Genomic DNA, 18,585 nt, shown 5'->3' on the forward strand with positions numbered 1-18,585 from the left:
CTTGATGGGCTGAATGGCCTGCTTCCACACTGTAGGGATTCTGTGATTCTATGTGCTGTAAGAGGTCTGGAGGCATCTATAGAAAATGAAATAGAGCTAATGTTTCAAATCCAGTATGACTCATTGGAACACTGCTAAAAATAAAACTATCTTAAAATAGATAACCTTAAAAGAAAAATCAGTAATTAAATTTTACGAATAAATTAAATTCTTAACCAGACAGGATTTTCCAAAGACAATCAAAAGCAGCTGAGAGATTTAGTCATATTGAAGGAAGATAGCTGATCATCCAATTTTATTACAGGCAAATGCATTGCTTTATAATGGAAAAAAATATGCTATGAAACATTACTGTTAGACAATAACATTGATATCTTGTTCTGTGGATCACCAAAAGAAATGAGAAAAATGTGAGTCTCCATTTTCCTCTGTTACTTTATTTTCCTAATTTTTTCATAGTAAGTATGTTTTCTATTGTTTCTTTCATATTCCTTGCCTCCCAAAGAACTTATGCTGTTATATGAATCATTGCATTCAACACTAATTCTCTCTCTCTTTCATTGTGGTCAATTTCAACAGTCTGAAATTGACGGTAGGCTCAGTATTAGATTGGTAGACTCATTAAAGTGGACATTCTACCTCCTGTTCATTCCAAATTGTTTCTAATAAAGTAACGTGGATCTTGTGTCAGAAAAGGAGTTTATGCTGTAGATTATTGGTCTCAATCGTCCCAAGGACAGATGAACCACTGCCACCTACAGCACCATTAATTAACAAAGAAGTGACAGGCTCAATAGATAAGTTGAGCGAGCAGAAATTGAGCAGATTATGTGCAGAAATGTGAAGTTTTCATTTTGGTAAGAAGAATGAAAAAGCAGGACTGAGAAAGTTTGTGGCGTTCCAAGGTGCAGATCATGGATTTTCTGGTGCATGAGTCACAAAACATTAATATGCAGGCACAGCACGTAATCAAAAAGGCTACTGGTGTGCTGTCCTCTATTTCAAGAGGAATTGAGGTAAAACTAACGTTGCTATGCTTTGGTTATGCTTCCAGATCACATCTTGAATACAGTGTACAGTTTTGATTCCCTTGTTTAAGGAAGGTTTTAAGTGTATTTGAGACAGTTCCAGTGAAGTTTACTAAATTGAAACCTGGAATGAGTGGGAGGTCTTATGAGAACAGTTTGAACAAAATGGGCTTATTTCTACTGGAGGTTAGAAGGCCCAGGTGGTGACCTGTTTGAAACAGTTTGAGGCATCGAACAGTATGTTTACACTCCACTAGTTCCAGCCTGCCAACCTGAGATTGGTCTAAAAGATCCCTATTCTATGTTTCCTTTTTGTTGTCTGATCCCCAGATTTATACCTGTATATTATCCTGTACCATGTGACCTAATTGTAACGCTCCAATGTCTCTTGTGCATTCTTGTGTTCAAGTCACATCACAGTTACATACTTCCCTACACCCAGGACCCCTTCAGTTCTGAAATCTAATGGGAACTCAGTGCATCTCTGATTAAGATCTTTTGAACATGTACCATCTTCTTAGTCGATCAACAGTATGTATTTAGCTGTCCAAGCTCTACTCTTGAGAATTCCCTCCTTAAGTCCCTCCACTTGGTCACATTCTTAAAGTCCTAAATTAAATCCTACCTTTTTGACCTAAAATAGCTAAACGTCCTGTTTCTGCTTCTTTGGATTTACATTCACTCTTGCCAAATTATACTCCAGTAAGGTATGTTTTACAACATAAAAGCTTCCATATAAATACAAACAAATCATCATTAATCTATTTCTGCCTCCACAGTTTCTGTGCAGAATGCTGAATATTTTCTGTATTTCTAAAATGATTATCATTAGCTCAGATCAATATTCTGCATCTATCATGAGCTCTTTATCTTGCTTTTTTTTCAATATGTTTCCTTTTTCTGTATTTTAAAAAATCTCTCTTCATCTTGTATATCATGAAAAGACAAGCAATCGACTAAGAACCTCAAACAAGAAGGTCCACTTTTCCAATGTATATAATTCTTTAAAACATGGATCCAACAACATTCCATGGATACATGCTGAAAATAGGTGCATAGTTTAAAAATATGTAAACGTGTATGTTTCACATTATTTTCCAGAAAAAATCAGAACACCAAAAGCACAACATAGTGGTCCAAGATATAAAAGCCGTAAGTTTTTGGAAAACAACATTAATCTTATTTCAAGGTGTACCTCAGAAATATGATAACCTGTTTTTGGAGTGTGTGAGTTTCTTTGTCGAAAGAAATATGTGAATGAGGTCAATGCCCATCCACCACCAAAATGTAAAATCTTGGGTCTGGTAACGCTGTGAGCAGATAAAGCCAAAGCAACAACTGCCAGAGCTCTCTACAATCACTACTAATTTCATCCCTTCTCCCCAGCTACTGGGTGGAATTTAATGCTCTTGCGGTAACAAGTTTGGAGTTGTGGATGCATTTAACCAGGCAGGTGAATACAAGTAGGGAACATCAGCTCATTTCCCACCTCTGCCTCTCACAGTCCAGGAGGGTTTGTGGAATGTCATCCTGCCGAATCATTAATTGAAATCTTCAACTCAGCTCAGCAGCAGACAAGGAAATCAGAATGTGGGAAGCCCTAAGCTTCAGAGAAAGGGATTCTTATTCAAAACTGTGCTACCCAAGCTGAAGGACTCTAACCCCACTTTTCATCAGGTCAGAAGATAACAGGAAAAAATATTTTTCTTTTGCAAAACGGATCAACTTGTTCAGAGTTTGAATTTTAAAGAATCGATCAACCAAGTCTCTTAGTGAAAACCGAAAGAACTGAGGATTTTGTAAATCAGGAACAAAAACAGAAGTTGCTAGAAAAGCTCAGCAGGTCTGGCAGCATCAGTGAAGAAAAATCAGAATTACTGTTTCAGGTCCAGTGACCCTTCCTCAGAACAGACCCTTCTCAGGAAGCGTTTCCAGACACAACATGTTAATACTGATTTTTCTTCACTGATCTCTTAATGAACCCAATTATGGGTTTATTGCAAAACAAAACTTATTAAATGAAGGTGCAATAATTGATCAATATGCGTTATCAATAATGTAGAAATACAATTGCTTATCCCCTAACTATCCCCAAAACACACACATACACACACATACTGGAGAAAGATAGTGATATAATTAAAGAAATTATCGTAAATAGAGAGAGGTCTGAGTAGTCTCCAAGTTTAACAGGTGGATGGTTGAGATGTGTTTTTATGATTTGAAGTCTGTGTTCATTGGTGTTCTTCAGAGATGAGCTTTGTGGCCCTTGCTGTTTGTGGTTGATGTAAATGATTCAGAATTGAATATAGAAGGGTTGATCAGTGAGTTTGCAGATGAAATGAAAATTGATGGGGTGGTAAATAGGGAGATAAAGTTAGATTACAGAATGATATAAATGTCTGGTCAGATGAGCTGATCAGTGGCAAATGGAATTTAATCCAAATAAGTGTGAGGTGGTGTATTTGAACAGGACAAACAATACAGGAGAAAACAATAGAACCCTGGTTACAGAAAGGATCAACCCTGGTTACAGAAAGGATCAGAGAAACCTTGGTTTGCATGTCCACTGGTCACTTAACACAGTGACATAGGTAGATAAAGTAGATGGGAAGGCATATGTGTCATTATTTGCTGAGGCATAGAGTTTTAAAATCAAGTAGGTCATGCTTGAACTGTATAAAACATTGGTTAGGCCAAAGCTACAGTATTTTGTGTAGTTCTGGAATCCAAAATACAACAGTGATGTGATTGCACTGGAGAAATTTACCGGGATGTTATCTGTGCTGGAGAGTTTTAGTTATGAAGGAAGATTGGATAGATTAAGATTGTTTTCTTTGGAGCAGAGGGGACTGAGTGAGATGTGGATTGAAATAAAGAACAAAGAAAATTACAGCACAGGAACAGGCCCTTTGGCCCTCCAAGCCTGCACTGATCGAGATCCTCTGTCTGAACCTGTCATTTATTTTCTAAGGGTCTGTATCCTTTTGCTCCCTGCCCATCCATATACCTGCCCAGATACACCTTAAAAGACACTATCGTGTCTGTGTCTACCACCTCCGCTGGCAACGTGTTCCAGGTACCCACCACCCTCTGCGTAAAGAACTTTCAACTCATATTTCCCATAAACTTGCCTCCTCTCACTTTGAACTCATGACCCTTAGTAATTGAGTCCCCCACTCTGGGAAAAAGCTTCATGCTATCCACCTTGTCTATACCCCTCATGATTTTGTAGACCTCAATCAGGTCCCCCCTCAATCTCCATCTTTCTAAGGAAACTAATCCTAATCTACTCAACGTTTCGTCATAGCTAGTGCCCTCCATAACAGGCAACATCCTGGTGAACCTCCTCTGCACCTTCTCCAAAGCATCCACATCCTTTTGGTAATGTGGCAACCAGAACTGTACGCAGTACTCTAAATGTGGCCGAACCAAAGTCTTATACAACTGTAACGTGATCTGCCAACTCTTGTACTCAATACCCTGTCCGATGAAGGAAAGCATGCTGTGTACTTTCTTGACCACTCTATTGACCTGCGTTGCCACCTTCAGGGTACAATGCACCTGAACACCCAGATCTCTGTGTACACCAATTTTCCCCAGGGCTTTTCCATTTACTGTATCATTCGCTCTTGAAAATTTATAAAATTTTGAGGGGTGTAGATAAAGGAAATAGGAAGGGATTCTTCCCCTTGGTGGTGGCATCATTAACCAGGAGGCATAAATTTAAGTTGAAGAATGAAATTAGAGAAGATGTGAGGAAACATTATTTCACCAGAGAGTGCTGGAAACCTGGATCTCTCCCTGTAAGAGTGTTAGAGACAGAAGCCATCAGAACATTTAAAAATTATTTAGAATGCCAAGTTGCACAAGATTAGGGGCCAAGTACTGGAAAATGGAATTAGAATAGTTAGGTGCAAATCTTTGACCAACGGGCCCTTTTCCATGCTGTAGACCTTTAAGACTCTTTTAGAAATATATTACATTTGGCACTGCAAACCTGCTGGACTGAGGCGTTTCAAAATTGGATCATTACTTCCAACTTTAAATATACAACACTAAACCATTTAAGGAGCTATTAGCTCACATGACCAAAACCTTATTTTAAACAGCCTTAAAGGACAAAATTGGGAACACAGGGATTGTATTCCAGGGTTTGGAGCCCCAGCAACTGAAGGCATTACCGTCAATAATGAAGTGTTTAAAATTAGGGTTGCACAAGATGCCAGAATTAGAGGAGAACAGATATGTTGGACTGTGAGGCTGGAGGAAATTATGAAGGTGGAGAAGGGCAAAACAATGGAGGGGTTTGAAAATGAAAAATAGTTTTAATGTCATCTATGCAATAGCCAACAAATATATTTATTCCCATGCTACTCAGAAGGTGTTACAAGGAGCTTCAGCAACAAAATAGTTTAAGCTACTTTGGTTATTGAGTGTACATTAATTTAAATCTTCTTTTCTGCAGGTGTTCGTGCTTTCACTTCTGGTAAGACACAGCCTAAGCACTTGTACTTTATATAGTTGTATTCATAAAACTCCCAGCAATACATATATATTTAAAATTGATGTACACAAAAAGACGAGGTAAGCCAACAACCTTGCTCACCCCCCTCCCCCGCCGCCCCTCCCACCCACAATACACACATACAAGCACACGCACACACACATGCTTCATGTTTAAGCATTTTGTCCTCTCCTCTAATCCTGCAGCCATGTCATCTCTTGGAATAAGAAAAGGAGAAAAAAAGTTCTCAAGGAAAATTTCTCTAGTGTCCAGAGACCGCATGGACAAACAAATTCAGACACCTCAGTTCAGCATAGTGCAGTATGTCAGGTGAAGATCTGGCCTGCTTACACTTGAAGTTAGACAGTCATTGTGGTATTTTCCTGATTTCCATTGCTGGCATCTAGAAGTATTTGCCATCTTTGCCAATATGTAGCACAATGCAAGGGTTGTTTGAAGTATTTTGAGGCACGACCAATGTTTGTTTATTTTGTCATTAGAATCTATGTAGACAGTACTCCAATTTGTCCTAGTAAACAAGTTGGTTAATTGCATATAAGCAATAAGTGCAACTCCATCACTAATCAAGCATAGTGACTAAAGACTCACCGGACCTGTACAAAATATATCTGCTCCCTGCAGATGAGAGTGGAGAGCTCCCTGTCTCAATCCAAAGGCTCAGTGAAATCATCAGATTGGGTGGAAGTAACTTCTGCAGTAACTTCTTCAGAACCACTACCTAATATAACATCTCCCTCAAAGTTGTTTTCCCTAAAGTTAATGTACTGTACAATCCTGTGTATAATTATATTACCTCCACCACGAAACTATCTCCCACCAAACTTCTGACTTCACAGTGCAGATGGACTGGACATTTTACAATTTTCCCAGAATAATAGGACTTTTGCTTAAGGATTGTTGATCTTGGATCCGATCCATGGATTATCAAATGTAATATTGATTCCTGAACATGGCAGTGTATTAATGTGCTTATTAGACATTAGCCCTTCACTGACCTTCAGTCTTAGTGGATGTAGAATATCTCATTACAGTTCTTCTCATTCTGTTTATTAATTGTTATTACAGCAAGGGTGTTTTTGATCTGTATCATTTCAGTGTTGCTTCTGGTCTGCTGTTCTTTAAGTTTATGTTTTTTGAATGCATCAATTTTTAACTTCAATTGCTGTTAAGCTTACTAAACCCTGCAGTATTTTCTTTGTTTGACAGTCTTTTAAACTATGCATTATTGCAATGCTGTATTAAGTTATTCAGTATGGCATTAAGTTGTATTAATGGCTGCTAAATTTTAGCTTCTTTATGGAAATAACAATACACATCCTAGCTGTAATAAGAAAACCAGAAATGAGTTGTACAGTGTTCAAGTTTTCTTCCTTATCAGTGCTGACTGCACAATAAACATCGACTACATTTTAAACATAATTAATTCCAGGTTTGTTTGAATTCTGTTTACTTTAGAATTGCTTTTCTGTTTCCCATGTTTTAAAACTTTAATTCCTAAGACTAAATATTATATGTGATATAAATTATGAACTAGATATTCATGGCAATACTTACAGCCTACGAGAAGCCAATGGTTATTAAGCACATTGTCGGATGAAGTGCAGAGTCAGTTGTTTATAAGCCAGTCTCCCAGACAAATTCCAATCAATCTAAATGAAATACTTGCTTTCTTTGCAGATTCTTTTACATTTGGAAAAAAAAATGTGAAATTTGTGCAATATGTACTTAAAATTGTCTTATACAGAAGTGGCAATAATTTAAATGTTCTTACAATTTAATATCTTTTTCAAGTTGACAGTGATCCTCATTTTATTGTTTCAATAAATGACCACAGTGATGCAATTTGTTTCAACGTTGATGGGAAACCAGGGGCAATTCTAAATCTGGTCACTGATCCGTATAAAGGTAGGTGTAATCTGTGTCACAAGAAAAGGAAGGTTGCTGTGTATTACTAACAAATAGAAATGCATGATATTAGCAATGATGTTAAAGCTGATCATTATATAATTCTACCAGTTGACCTGCTCACCTTCCTGCCTAATGAAGGAAGATCGGAGGAAAATGCTTTCTAATTCAAAGGAAAAAAAAGAGGAAATAAAAACACCATTATTATTTACAGTAATCATTAAATCAATGTCTCAGATGGTGCTTTTCCACATTTCAATGTAAATGACAGATGGAGCCAGGATTTGAACTTGCAATATTTTTAATGAACATTTTAGTGTCATGCTTCCAATTTTATGAAGTGACCTATCAAATTTTATTTTAATTTGTGCAAATCTTTTAGATACTTCACTTAATATTTCCTCTATTTCATATTTCCCCATACCCTTACACGTGGATTCCATGAGTAATCAGCCATTGATGAAGAATATTGGGTAGGGCCCCTTATATCTACAATAAATACACCATCTCATTCCTGATACCATGGCTATTTCATTGAATATTAACATCCTTCCTGTCTTTGCATATCATTGAATGTTATTGTTGTCTGACCTTTATCAAATTAGTTATAAATCAAAAAGAGCTCTTTCTAGAAATGTTACAGTTATGTGATGAAGTATTCCGCATTAAAACATCGCCATCATGTAAAATATCAATCACTTTTCTCAGCTACCAATAATTCTGCTGGTTCATACAATGACCCATTTGCTTGTTCCTCTCCAAAGCAATTATTTTCATTCATCATTTGTTTTATGTAGATGTGATTATCCAGAGTTTAATTTGACATGGGACAATTGATCATAATGTGTTGATGTTTTTAAATTTAATTAGGCTTTGTGGTAAATGGACAATTGATTGGAGTGAAGGAAGTAAAAGATAACAAGAAAATGAAAACTTACTTTGGAAAGCTTGGAATTGCAAGTAATAAAATGGATGTGAAAGTTGAAATATCAACAGAAATTATTGCAATCAATCATGGAGATGATGAGATTACTTTCCCCTGGTCAGAAACAGTATCCTTAACAAAAGAAAGGTACAGTTTATATAGTTATACTGCAGCATTGCATTTATGTTTCACAAGCGACATCAGTATGAATCCAGCCAAAAAACAAATGTTCAACTACTTCAGTTCTCACAAAATGCTAGCAATGGCAACCATTATTTAAACTATCAACGCCTTTTCACCAATTTATGTGTTACTTTTGCTGTTACATTTGTTCCAATATGTGAATAAAAATTTCAGCACAAAATACAAGTGAGGTCCAAGATCTCAACCATCAGACGATAGACAATTGCAATATTAGAACAATAACAAACATAAGTGGAGATTCATAATGGTCAAATACTTGAAGTATCAAGTTAATTTGATTGGCATTAATTAACATTACAAAGGACATATGTTATGAAATGAAGGTATTTGTGGTGCTTTATTGTAATTATCACCTGAGAATTGTTACAGGGCACCTGGCATGCAACAAGTTATTACTTCTGCTGCTAAAGTTGGGCAAGCCTATTTGTCAGTCTGTGTGCAAATAATATGTTTCAAAAAACTAACGGATGGCTTTAAATAAGAATTGAGACACAGAGTATAGTCTGTGGAAGAACTAAGTGGTTTTATGGCAAAGATGCACATGGGATTTTGTGAAGGATTTTTAAACATTGGGAGATAGGGTGAACTGACTTTTTGTTGGAATTATGTTCAGTTTCAATTTACAATCTTGATTGTTTTAAAACATTTTGGAATGTCTCAACTGCTGTGATGGAATTTGTTATTGCTGTCAAAGTATGAGCAGAGTTTTGAGATCAGGTTGTTGGATGTGATTGACTAGAAGCTTCGTCAGGGAGAAGAAACTTTTAATTATTTTCTTTTTAGAATTATATTAACCTAGCATTAACAGTTTTGGAAATGTTTCAAGAGAAGCTAAGTAATTGTAATAATGTAATAAGAATCTTGGCGCAAATTTAAAAATTTAAAGAAACTTTTCATTTGAATATACCATTTTTAAAAATCATGGAAACATACGTCAGCTATGCCTTCAAAAAAACAGAATGTGATGGCTCGCTTCAATCTAAAGGAGAATTATTAACTCTTCAATTCATTGTCTGACAAGTCCTCTAGAGAAAGATATATGATACACTACAATAAATTGCATGGGACATACATAAATACAGTGTTAATCTCATGTAAATCCAGTATAGAAAACAAGTAGCAGTTGACTGCTCAAGTGTAGGTTACTGGAAGTACATATAGCCTGGAAGTGCAGACTTTCAGTTGTTCCTCCCACACATTGTGGCTAATAGATTATCTAGAAATCATTGAGCAGATAGCTTCTATGCCCCACCCAATGTCATTCAAGTTAAAAACAACTATCCGATTTTTTCCTGACAAGGTGAGTTCAAATATTGTACTGAATAAATCCTATCAAAAATCTAGTTTCGACCTAAAAACTCAATTGGCTAGAATTAACAGCCTTTTGCAGCAAGAAACATGGTGGCCAGAGATAACAAAGTGTGGAGCTGGATGAACACAGGAGGCCAAGCAGCATCTTAGGAGCAGAAAAGCTGATGCTTCGGGCCTAGACCCCTCATCAGAACATGGTGGCCAGGTTCACTTAATGGTAGAACAGGGCCTGTATCAATCTCTCAACAACCACAAAACCTCCCTTGTGTAAATCAGAGGACACATGAAGCTAGCAAAGGCTATAAGCAGTGGGATATTAATTTTGCTTATTGATGAGCAAATTGATGCCCATTATTCTTGAATCCACAACACCCAGTCCAGGGTCAGCATCCTGTCTTTACTTATCTTTGTTGTCAGGTCATTTGGTGATCAGGAGCTTCTCGTTCTGATCTCAATAGAGAAATGAGCAGCTCTCAGCAGGCAGGACTTCCACATGGCCATAGAGGGAAAGTAGGTTCCAACAGAAAATCAACTGTGCCTGAACAATAACAAAACTAATGTGGAATAGGAACTAAATAGGAAAGTAGCTGTTCTGAATTCGCACATGAGTGCACATTCTTTTAAGTTCTAATCTAAAATGAAACATTGCTGTATCATCAAAAAGACATAAAATAGATGGAAAAGGCAACCCTAACCTGAGAAGTTGGACAATCTAGAAGTTTATGGCAAAATCTGGTGTTGGCTTCCATGCCAATTCACAAGTCCAATTCCAAACATAAAACGAATAGTAAGAACCCCTGTTTTCAAAACACTGATTCTGACTGCCTGAGAAGGAGAGCGACAAGAATGTTAAACTGAAACAGAAGATCGGCCATAACAGTTGATAGATTAACACTTTAGAGGCCATCTGGTCTCATCCTACTCCTCTTGTTTTCTGTTCTTAGCCCTATACCCATAATTGCCATCATATTTGAGCCCTGGCGTCTCTCACACTGAAAGGATGTTTCCCTAGGAGCAGCCTTCATTGCCTTCAGACTGATTCTGGGTTTGTCTCCCATTCCTTCCATGCATCTGTCAGCTACTCTTTCAGATCCCTTTCCAAGTCACATCTAAAATCCTGACAAAACAAAGTAAAGCTAACATTAAAATACTGAAGATGCAACTTTATTAAAGATGGGTTTTGGGGCATGAGTGCATGGGGAATGCAAGAAGACATTGAATGAGGAATGACCAATACCGTGCAGTAAAATGAAAGTGTAACTGAGAACCATGTATGAAGAATTGAGATCTGAGACAGTGAAGCTCTTCAATCCTGCCATTGAAGTAAAAGGTGGTTGATCAGCTGATGTATGATTGTTTCATCTGGATAGCAAAAGCTAACAGAATGATAGTTAGAGCAGACTAATTGAGTGTTTTTTTGTTGGATTGTATGTTTATTTGCATATAAAACTGATCAAAATAGATTATGAGAATGGGAAAATATTTAAAAGGTTTATTTGTATTCATTCAATATTTGGAATATAAAAGATTAGAGATGGCATAACTAATCATCTGTAACATATTTATTTCCCAGTTTCTCAATCTCAATTGTGAAAGAAAGGAATCTGACGCTAACAATGGGAGATGATGCAAAATTTGTTATTGTGCTGCATCATGTGAGGAAAAACCACACTGTACACAGAGATTTTCTGGGATTTTATACACTTGACAGCCACAGCTTATCAAATGTGACCCATGGATTGCTTGGTATGGAGACTATTCACTTCATTAGTTGCCCAGTCAGTTGAAAGCTGTTTTGCTGATAACAATGCCTTCACTGCTGAGAGCCTAGACTCAGGAATTTCCATCTAAAATGTTTCCACATTTCTCTCTTGGTTTCTACCTTTTACACATCTTTTAGAACCTAACACTTTGACCAAATTTTCATTAATTGCCTTAATATATCTTTGTGTTGTATCTTGTTTTATAATGTCCCTGTGAAGTGCCTTTGCATGCCTTATTACATTAAACATGCTATATAAATACAAATTGCTATTGGTGCTGTAAACATTGAACAGGAGATATAGTTTGAGCAAGTTTTACAAATTCCTTTTTTAATAAAATCTAGTAGACACCAGTACCACCTTTAGCTATGACTGCAGGATATATGTTCCAATTTACATCTTAACTGAAACTAGTGCTGAATTTAGTGCCATCTATTTAGTTTTTGTCACAGGATAGAATCAAGAAATGAAAAACTTGCACCAGTTCAATTGCGCATTTGTGAAATAAATTGTGAAAAATGCATGTTTAAGGGGATTTAGGACAGAAAATAGTTAAACTTTTGAACTTATTACTAATGGAAATCATTTGTGCAAATTTCCACCTCCACCCAAGATGATGGAGATAATGGGAATGACTAATAATTGGATGATTTGGACCTGTAGAGATACTTCTCTCATCTCACCACCTCAGAAATTAAGTGCTAGGAAGAAAAGTCTATTGCTGGCAGTTAAGGCCCTTAAGTGATCAACAGACTCTGAAGTGCCTTAACCTATCAATGACTTGATTAGGGTTACCTGGTTCTTCCATTTACCTAATGTGGCAGCAATCAGGGACAGGGATAAGGGGTTGAGGGCAGCTGCTGAATGCCCCCATCCTCTTGTTTCCAGCTCCTTACCCAGTGTGATGCAAAATAATAAAGACTTGCCTTCTCAAAATAGGATACCTGAAGACTAGGCCTCCGTAGACAATCTGGTAGCTTCTGGTGAGGTGAGACCTCAATGCGAAGACCTGTGATTCACTGAGAAGCTCACCAGTTGCTCTTAAGCAGATTGGTGCTCAACGTAGTGAGCTTTCCTTTTGGTGGAGGAAAGAAGCCCGTGCCACTGAACACACCTACTCCCACTTAGGCTGTAAAATGGAAAATCTCAGCCACAATTCTGCCATTTTTGAAAGTACCTCTTCCAAACTTTGCACGAAATTTAATGGCCACAGCAGGGAACCCATCCATCAGCTGGAATGCTAGTGGCAACCCTGCTGTGGCCATTTCAGAAGGCCCAATGGTATTTAAACTGCAGTGGTTGCCACTACCAGTACTGCTGTGTATGCCTCAAAAGGGATCAATAACGATACCCCAGGAAATAGATAAGTGGGAAAGAGCCCATTGGGACATGGAAGCCACTGTGATCAGTTCGGATTAGTGGGAAAACAAGGCCAATTAGAGGGCGAAGATGGATCTTGCCCAGGGTCCCTCCAGTCTGGCAGTTGACTGCCTCTATCAGGCACGGAACATCTGATGAGGAGGGACCATCAAATCAGGCCAGAGCACGAACAGCCAGCATGTTCCTGGCTGTTCCCTTTCAGCTAAACCTACCAATAACTGAATATTAGTGTTGGCAGTATAAGGCTACTTACGTGCCACAGTTGGGCTTCGGCAAGTAAGACCACCTTCTAGCCTGCCTGTTTCCACTAAAATATAGGGAAGCAATAGAATCTCTGCCCTGTGCCTTCACAGTACACACCCTCAAACCCTGGTGTGTCTGAACCCCTTTCCAATGAGGTGGCATTAATTTCCACCCTCTATTTAAAATAAATTTTAATTGAATTATCAAGATTAACAATTAATTTTACACTAAACTAAATTACTAGTAATTTGTTGTACAAGGGACAGCATTTCAAAATGAGAAAACTGAAAATCTTGGTTTAACTTCAAAATACAGAAACAACTTCTAAACCTCTTCACCCCTTCTGAATCCTCATGGATGAAGAAGTTTTCTTTATTCTCCTGCACTTATGACACACTAAATTTATGATTTTCCGGTTAATTATTATGTCTTTATTTTGACACAGGTCAGTTTTACAATGAAGTAAATGCGGTGATACGTAATATTAGTCCTCGCTTACATCAAGACAAACTTCGTGCAACCATGATTGTAAAAGGTCACAAACTTAGAGTAAGAAGGTAATGTTGAAGAGCCCTTGTGATATTTTCAATCTATCCTACTTAATAGTTGTCTGTACATTTCTGCCATGCATTTTATTGGTTTATTTTTCATTTTTAGGGTGTCTGAGAAAGATTACAGGCTTGATTCAAACCGAGGCATCAATATCCCATGTTGGTTTGTCCACTCCAGTGGGAAAGGATTTATAGATGGAATTGCCACTGACTATATTGTTTCTTCTTTATTTAACTCACTACATTCATGATTTGAGAGCAGATGATGAAAGTTTAACACTTTTGTATCCCTGGCATAACTTTGCTATTCAGTCGCTTATATGATAAATACATATATTTTAACAGTTATAAATCTGCAAGCACTTCAATTATATATTTCTATGTTTGTAATTTACTCGTCTGTGTCAAATGGCCCAATTTGGTTTGTATGTGGAAAAACTGAACCAGGTGTTATATGGTGAACTCAGTGTTGACCCAACAGAATGAATCTTCTAGATTCTAAAAATGTTTGGGCCTTGGGATCCAGTTCTGCCTTCCAGTCCTGTTAATAGAAGGAGCAGGATTTTATGTGCATTCTCACAGGAGCTGGTCAATTAAGCAACTTTCCCGTGAGATCACAATCCAATTTGAGAAAACCAGCAGCCTAAGGAGGTGAAAAGGTTAATCAGTGCCTGCAGCCAACAATCTTTAATGTTGCATCAAGAGAATTAAGGTAGGCGATGGCCTCATAGTATTATCTCTGGATCATTAATCCAAAGACCTAGGTAATATTCTTGAGTCCTGAATTCAAATCCCACCATAACAAATGGTGGAATTTGAATTCAATAACAATCTGGAATTAAGAGTCTAATGATGACCATGAATCCATTGCTGATTGTCAGGAAAATACCATCTCGTTCACTAATGTCCTTTAGGGAAGGAAATCTGCCATCCTTTCTGGTCTGGCCTACATGTGACTTCAGACCCACAACATTGTGGTTGAGTCTTAACTGCCCTCTGGGCAATTAGGAATGGGCAATAAATGCTGGCCCTGATCCCATGAATAAATTAAACAATGGGACATGAGGAGTTATGTAGTGAAAGGGAGATGAGGGTAGTGGCACCAGAAGGCTTCCCTATAACCAGAATTTCCGTGCAACTGCAGTTTTCTTGTGAGACTGCTGCATTGCAGGGTCGAACAACCATATCGGGGAGTTCTGTGAGCAGTTTTTGTCTCTTTATTTAAGAAAAGATTATTTTATTGGAAGCAGTTTAGAGGAGGTTCTCGAGAATGATCACTGCTATGGAGGGATTGTTTTATCAGTAAATGTTAAACAGATTGGGTCCCTACTAATTGGAGTTTAGAAGAATGAGAGGTGATCTTATTGAAAGATATAGGATTCTTTAGGACCTTGACGAGTCAAGTACTGAGAGGAAATTTCCCATTGTAGGAGAGTCGAGGATGATAGAGCATAGTCTCTGAATAAGAGGGGCAAATTTAAGACTGAGATTTGGAGGAATTTCTTCTCTCAGAGGGTTTGAGTCTTTGGAACTCCTTGCCACAGAAAGCTGTGGTGGCAGCGTCCTTGTATATGTTTAAAGCTGAGACAAATTCTTGATCAGTAGGGGAATCAAAGGTAATGAGGAAAGGGCAGGAAAGTGGACAGGAGATGTATTGGATCATGATCCAATTGAATGGTGGAGAAGGCTCAAAGGGCTGAATGGCCTACTTCTGTTCCTATTTCTTATGATCTAATGCTGTTATGGCAGCATGTGCCAATTGCCATTTTTACCGTGTGTTGATCAGATATTCTGGACCTGTCAAGCTACTTGGAATTCTTGATATGTACTTACCTCCTGTGAACGGAAGAAAATCTGTGTACCTTCCAGGATAAGGCAGGCTCCATTTTAAGTCTTTGCATGGGTTTTAATGACTACATAATTATACTGTTGAATAAAGTTACCAGCAAAATACTTAATCACTGAAAAATTGTTATACATACAGAAGGTGCTATTGCACATGTACACAATTAAATCAATTTTATTTCAAATTCATATCAATCCATATGTTATTACAACTCTTCAGTCTGCTTTTTCTGATTTTACATTAAATTCCATTATATTACAATGAATAGAGTAGTAGTTCCATATTTCTTTTGGGGCAAACACATTTCCAACTTTGAATTAGATTTAGTTCTCCTGTTTTTCTTTAAATGTGATTTGGTGTATTGCTTTCATTTCTGTTTGCATGAGCTCTTGTATTGCTAACTTGTTTGACTTCTTTACTTTTTTCATTTACTAGATATTTCTCTTCACTCTTCATTCTGTTGACTATCGCATTTTCGCACAGCATTTTTTATTCAATCTTGGGCTGCAAATATTTTTTGCCCACTCTTAGTTGACCTTGCAATGGTGGTGGTGACCTGCCTTCATGTTCTTTATGTAGGCACATAATGCCATTAAGAAGAGAATTCCAGGATTTTAACCCAGCAACAATGAAGGAACAGCAATATATTTCCAAGGCAGGATGGTGAGTATCTTGGAGGAAAACTTGCATGTGGTAGTGTTGCCATATATCTGCTGCCCTTGTCCTTATAGATGGAGTGGTTATGGAATAAAAAGATGCTCTCGAAGGATCTTTTGTGAATTCCTGAAAGCGCCTTATAGATGATACACACTAGTCCTACCAAGCATTATAGGTTGAAGATATGGTGCCTATCCACTTTATCCTGGATAATGTCAAGCTTAAGTGTTGTTGGAGCTGCACTCATCGAGAAATGAGGAAGTATTGTATCATACTCTCTTGACTTATGCCTTGCAGACAGTGGACAGACGTTGGAGAGTCAGGAGGTGAATTACTCACTGCGGGATTCCTAGCCTTTGACCTGCTTTTATGGCCATTGTGTTTACGTGGCTAATCCAGTACAGTTTCTACTTAATGATAACTCCCAAGAGGTTGATTGTGGGCATTTCAGTGATGGTGATGCCATTGAATGACAAGGGGGGACTGTTGGTTGGATTGTCTGTTATTGGAGATTGTCAGTGCCAGCATTTGTGTGGTTTGCCATTTTAGTCAGCCCAAGCCTAGATATTGTTAGTGCATTTGGACATGGACTACTTGAGTATCTGAGGAGTCTATTCAGGTCATTATCATTTTTATATGTTGATTTACACGGTGTGGAAATTGCTAACAAGAACAATATTCATTGTCAATCACTAATTTCCCTTGAGATGATACAAACGAGCATAGAACATAGAACATACAAGTGTGAGATTTTGGGGTTAAATTTAATTTTATAAGATGCAGATCAATTACCATTTTAAACTAATTAGAGAGAACTTATCTGAATGTTTACTAGTCTTGAATAGCTATAAGACCCATTTCAGATACAAATATGTTTTCCCAGATTCCATATAATTTATTAAGTTTATAAAGTCTACAACAAGTACGAAAGAAACTATGCTCAATAAGAGCAGTGGCTTTTCAGTCTACCCACTTTGGTATCCCAGATCTTGACGCTGGTTGACTGGGCATTGGTCTCCTGTTCTATTCTGATGTTATTCTGTCTTCAGCATACTGTCTTGTGCACCAAAACACTGAGAACCAGGCATTAAGAACCTTTACTTGCCATTACCCTGGTGTATGATCAAAGACATTTTGAATGCTGATTGGGTTATTAATGCCTGAACAGTTCATTGTCAATCTTAGATTAGTGAAGTAATGTCTGCCTAATTCCTGATTGGTTTCTTTAAAATTATTAGTCAGCTGGTGGCATCACTTCCTATCATCTCCTTATTGGTCCCCCATGGTGTTAATTATTCAGGAGACCATCCTTTTCAGCATAGTTTGTTTCTATGATTTTTATGATTGCTCACTTAGATAAAGGACACGTTACAATATTTTCTTTCTGCATTACATCAGAATAAAAGAATGTATTCAATCATGTCCTTACGACTGGTAACTGAGCCTGCTGTTTCAGTACAACTGAATTGATTGGAGTTCCTCTTTAAATCATGCACATATATTCATTTTTAGAGACCATCTGCTCGGGAGTGTGTTTTTATGAGTAGCTGCTGGTACTTAAAAGGACGCTTTCTTTTTATTACAATCAGTAAAGTAGTATATAACCTGACTTAAAACTGTGTGTATAAAATATAAGTGCATGATGACAATTAGTTTGTAAAACCAAGGTAGTGAAATATATCAAAATATTTAGTTAATATAGCCTTGAGCAATAAAGGTCAAAAAGGATTATATAGTCACAAACCTAATCATACACTACGTAAGAGATAATAGGAACTGCAGATGCTGGAGAATCCGAGATAACAAAGTGTGGAGCTGGATAAACACAGCAGCCAAGCAGCATCTTAGGAGCAAAAGAGCCGACGTTTCGGGCCTAGGCCCTTCACACATCCCTGAACACTCTGGGCAATTTAGCATGGACAATCCATCTAGTTTGCACAGCTTTGGACTGTGGGAGGAAACCAGACCTCCCAGAGGAAACCCATACAGACACAGGGATCGTGGACCGTATCCAAGTGGTTCTTTGCGGATTTGGTTAGATGTAGTTAAGAGAAGGTTTGACAACATCAATTTGCTTAAATGTGAACACTTATTGAGTAATAATAAAAGACTAAAAAAAAAAGAATATTTATGAAGTAAATAAAAAGAATGAAAAATGAGAGGGAGAAAATAATAAGCCTCATGCCCTTCTGCCCATTGGGGAACCTGTGATCGACATCTGGTCTGGAGGCTAATGTTATGCTG

At 37.6% G+C, this 18,585-nt stretch overlaps 1 protein-coding gene across 4 annotated transcripts in view; it reads left to right on the forward strand.

Annotated features, from left to right (window-relative positions):
- Positions 1-15,872, forward strand: part of LOC125460232 (inter-alpha-trypsin inhibitor heavy chain H3-like) — a 39,523-nt gene extending 23,651 nt beyond the window's left edge. For all 4 annotated transcript variants that reach the window (XM_048547429.2, XM_059649810.1, XM_048547431.2 and 1 more), the window contains 7 exons: positions 2,130-2,180; positions 5,497-5,517; positions 7,348-7,461; positions 8,332-8,533; positions 11,475-11,647; positions 13,733-13,844; positions 13,945-15,872. In XM_048547429.2, the coding sequence (XP_048403386.1) occupies positions 2,130-2,180; positions 5,497-5,517; positions 7,348-7,461; positions 8,332-8,533; positions 11,475-11,647; positions 13,733-13,844; positions 13,945-14,089 (818 nt within the window). In that variant the 3' untranslated portion in view covers positions 14,090-15,872. The remainder of the gene's footprint in view (positions 1-2,129; positions 2,181-5,496; positions 5,518-7,347; positions 7,462-8,331; positions 8,534-11,474; positions 11,648-13,732; positions 13,845-13,944) is intronic.
- Positions 15,873-18,585: the final 2,713 nt, after the last annotated feature.

This window comes from Stegostoma tigrinum, chromosome 11 (assembly GCF_030684315.1).
Source record: "Stegostoma tigrinum isolate sSteTig4 chromosome 11, sSteTig4.hap1, whole genome shotgun sequence".
NCBI lineage: Eukaryota > Metazoa > Chordata > Chondrichthyes > Orectolobiformes > Stegostomatidae > Stegostoma > Stegostoma tigrinum.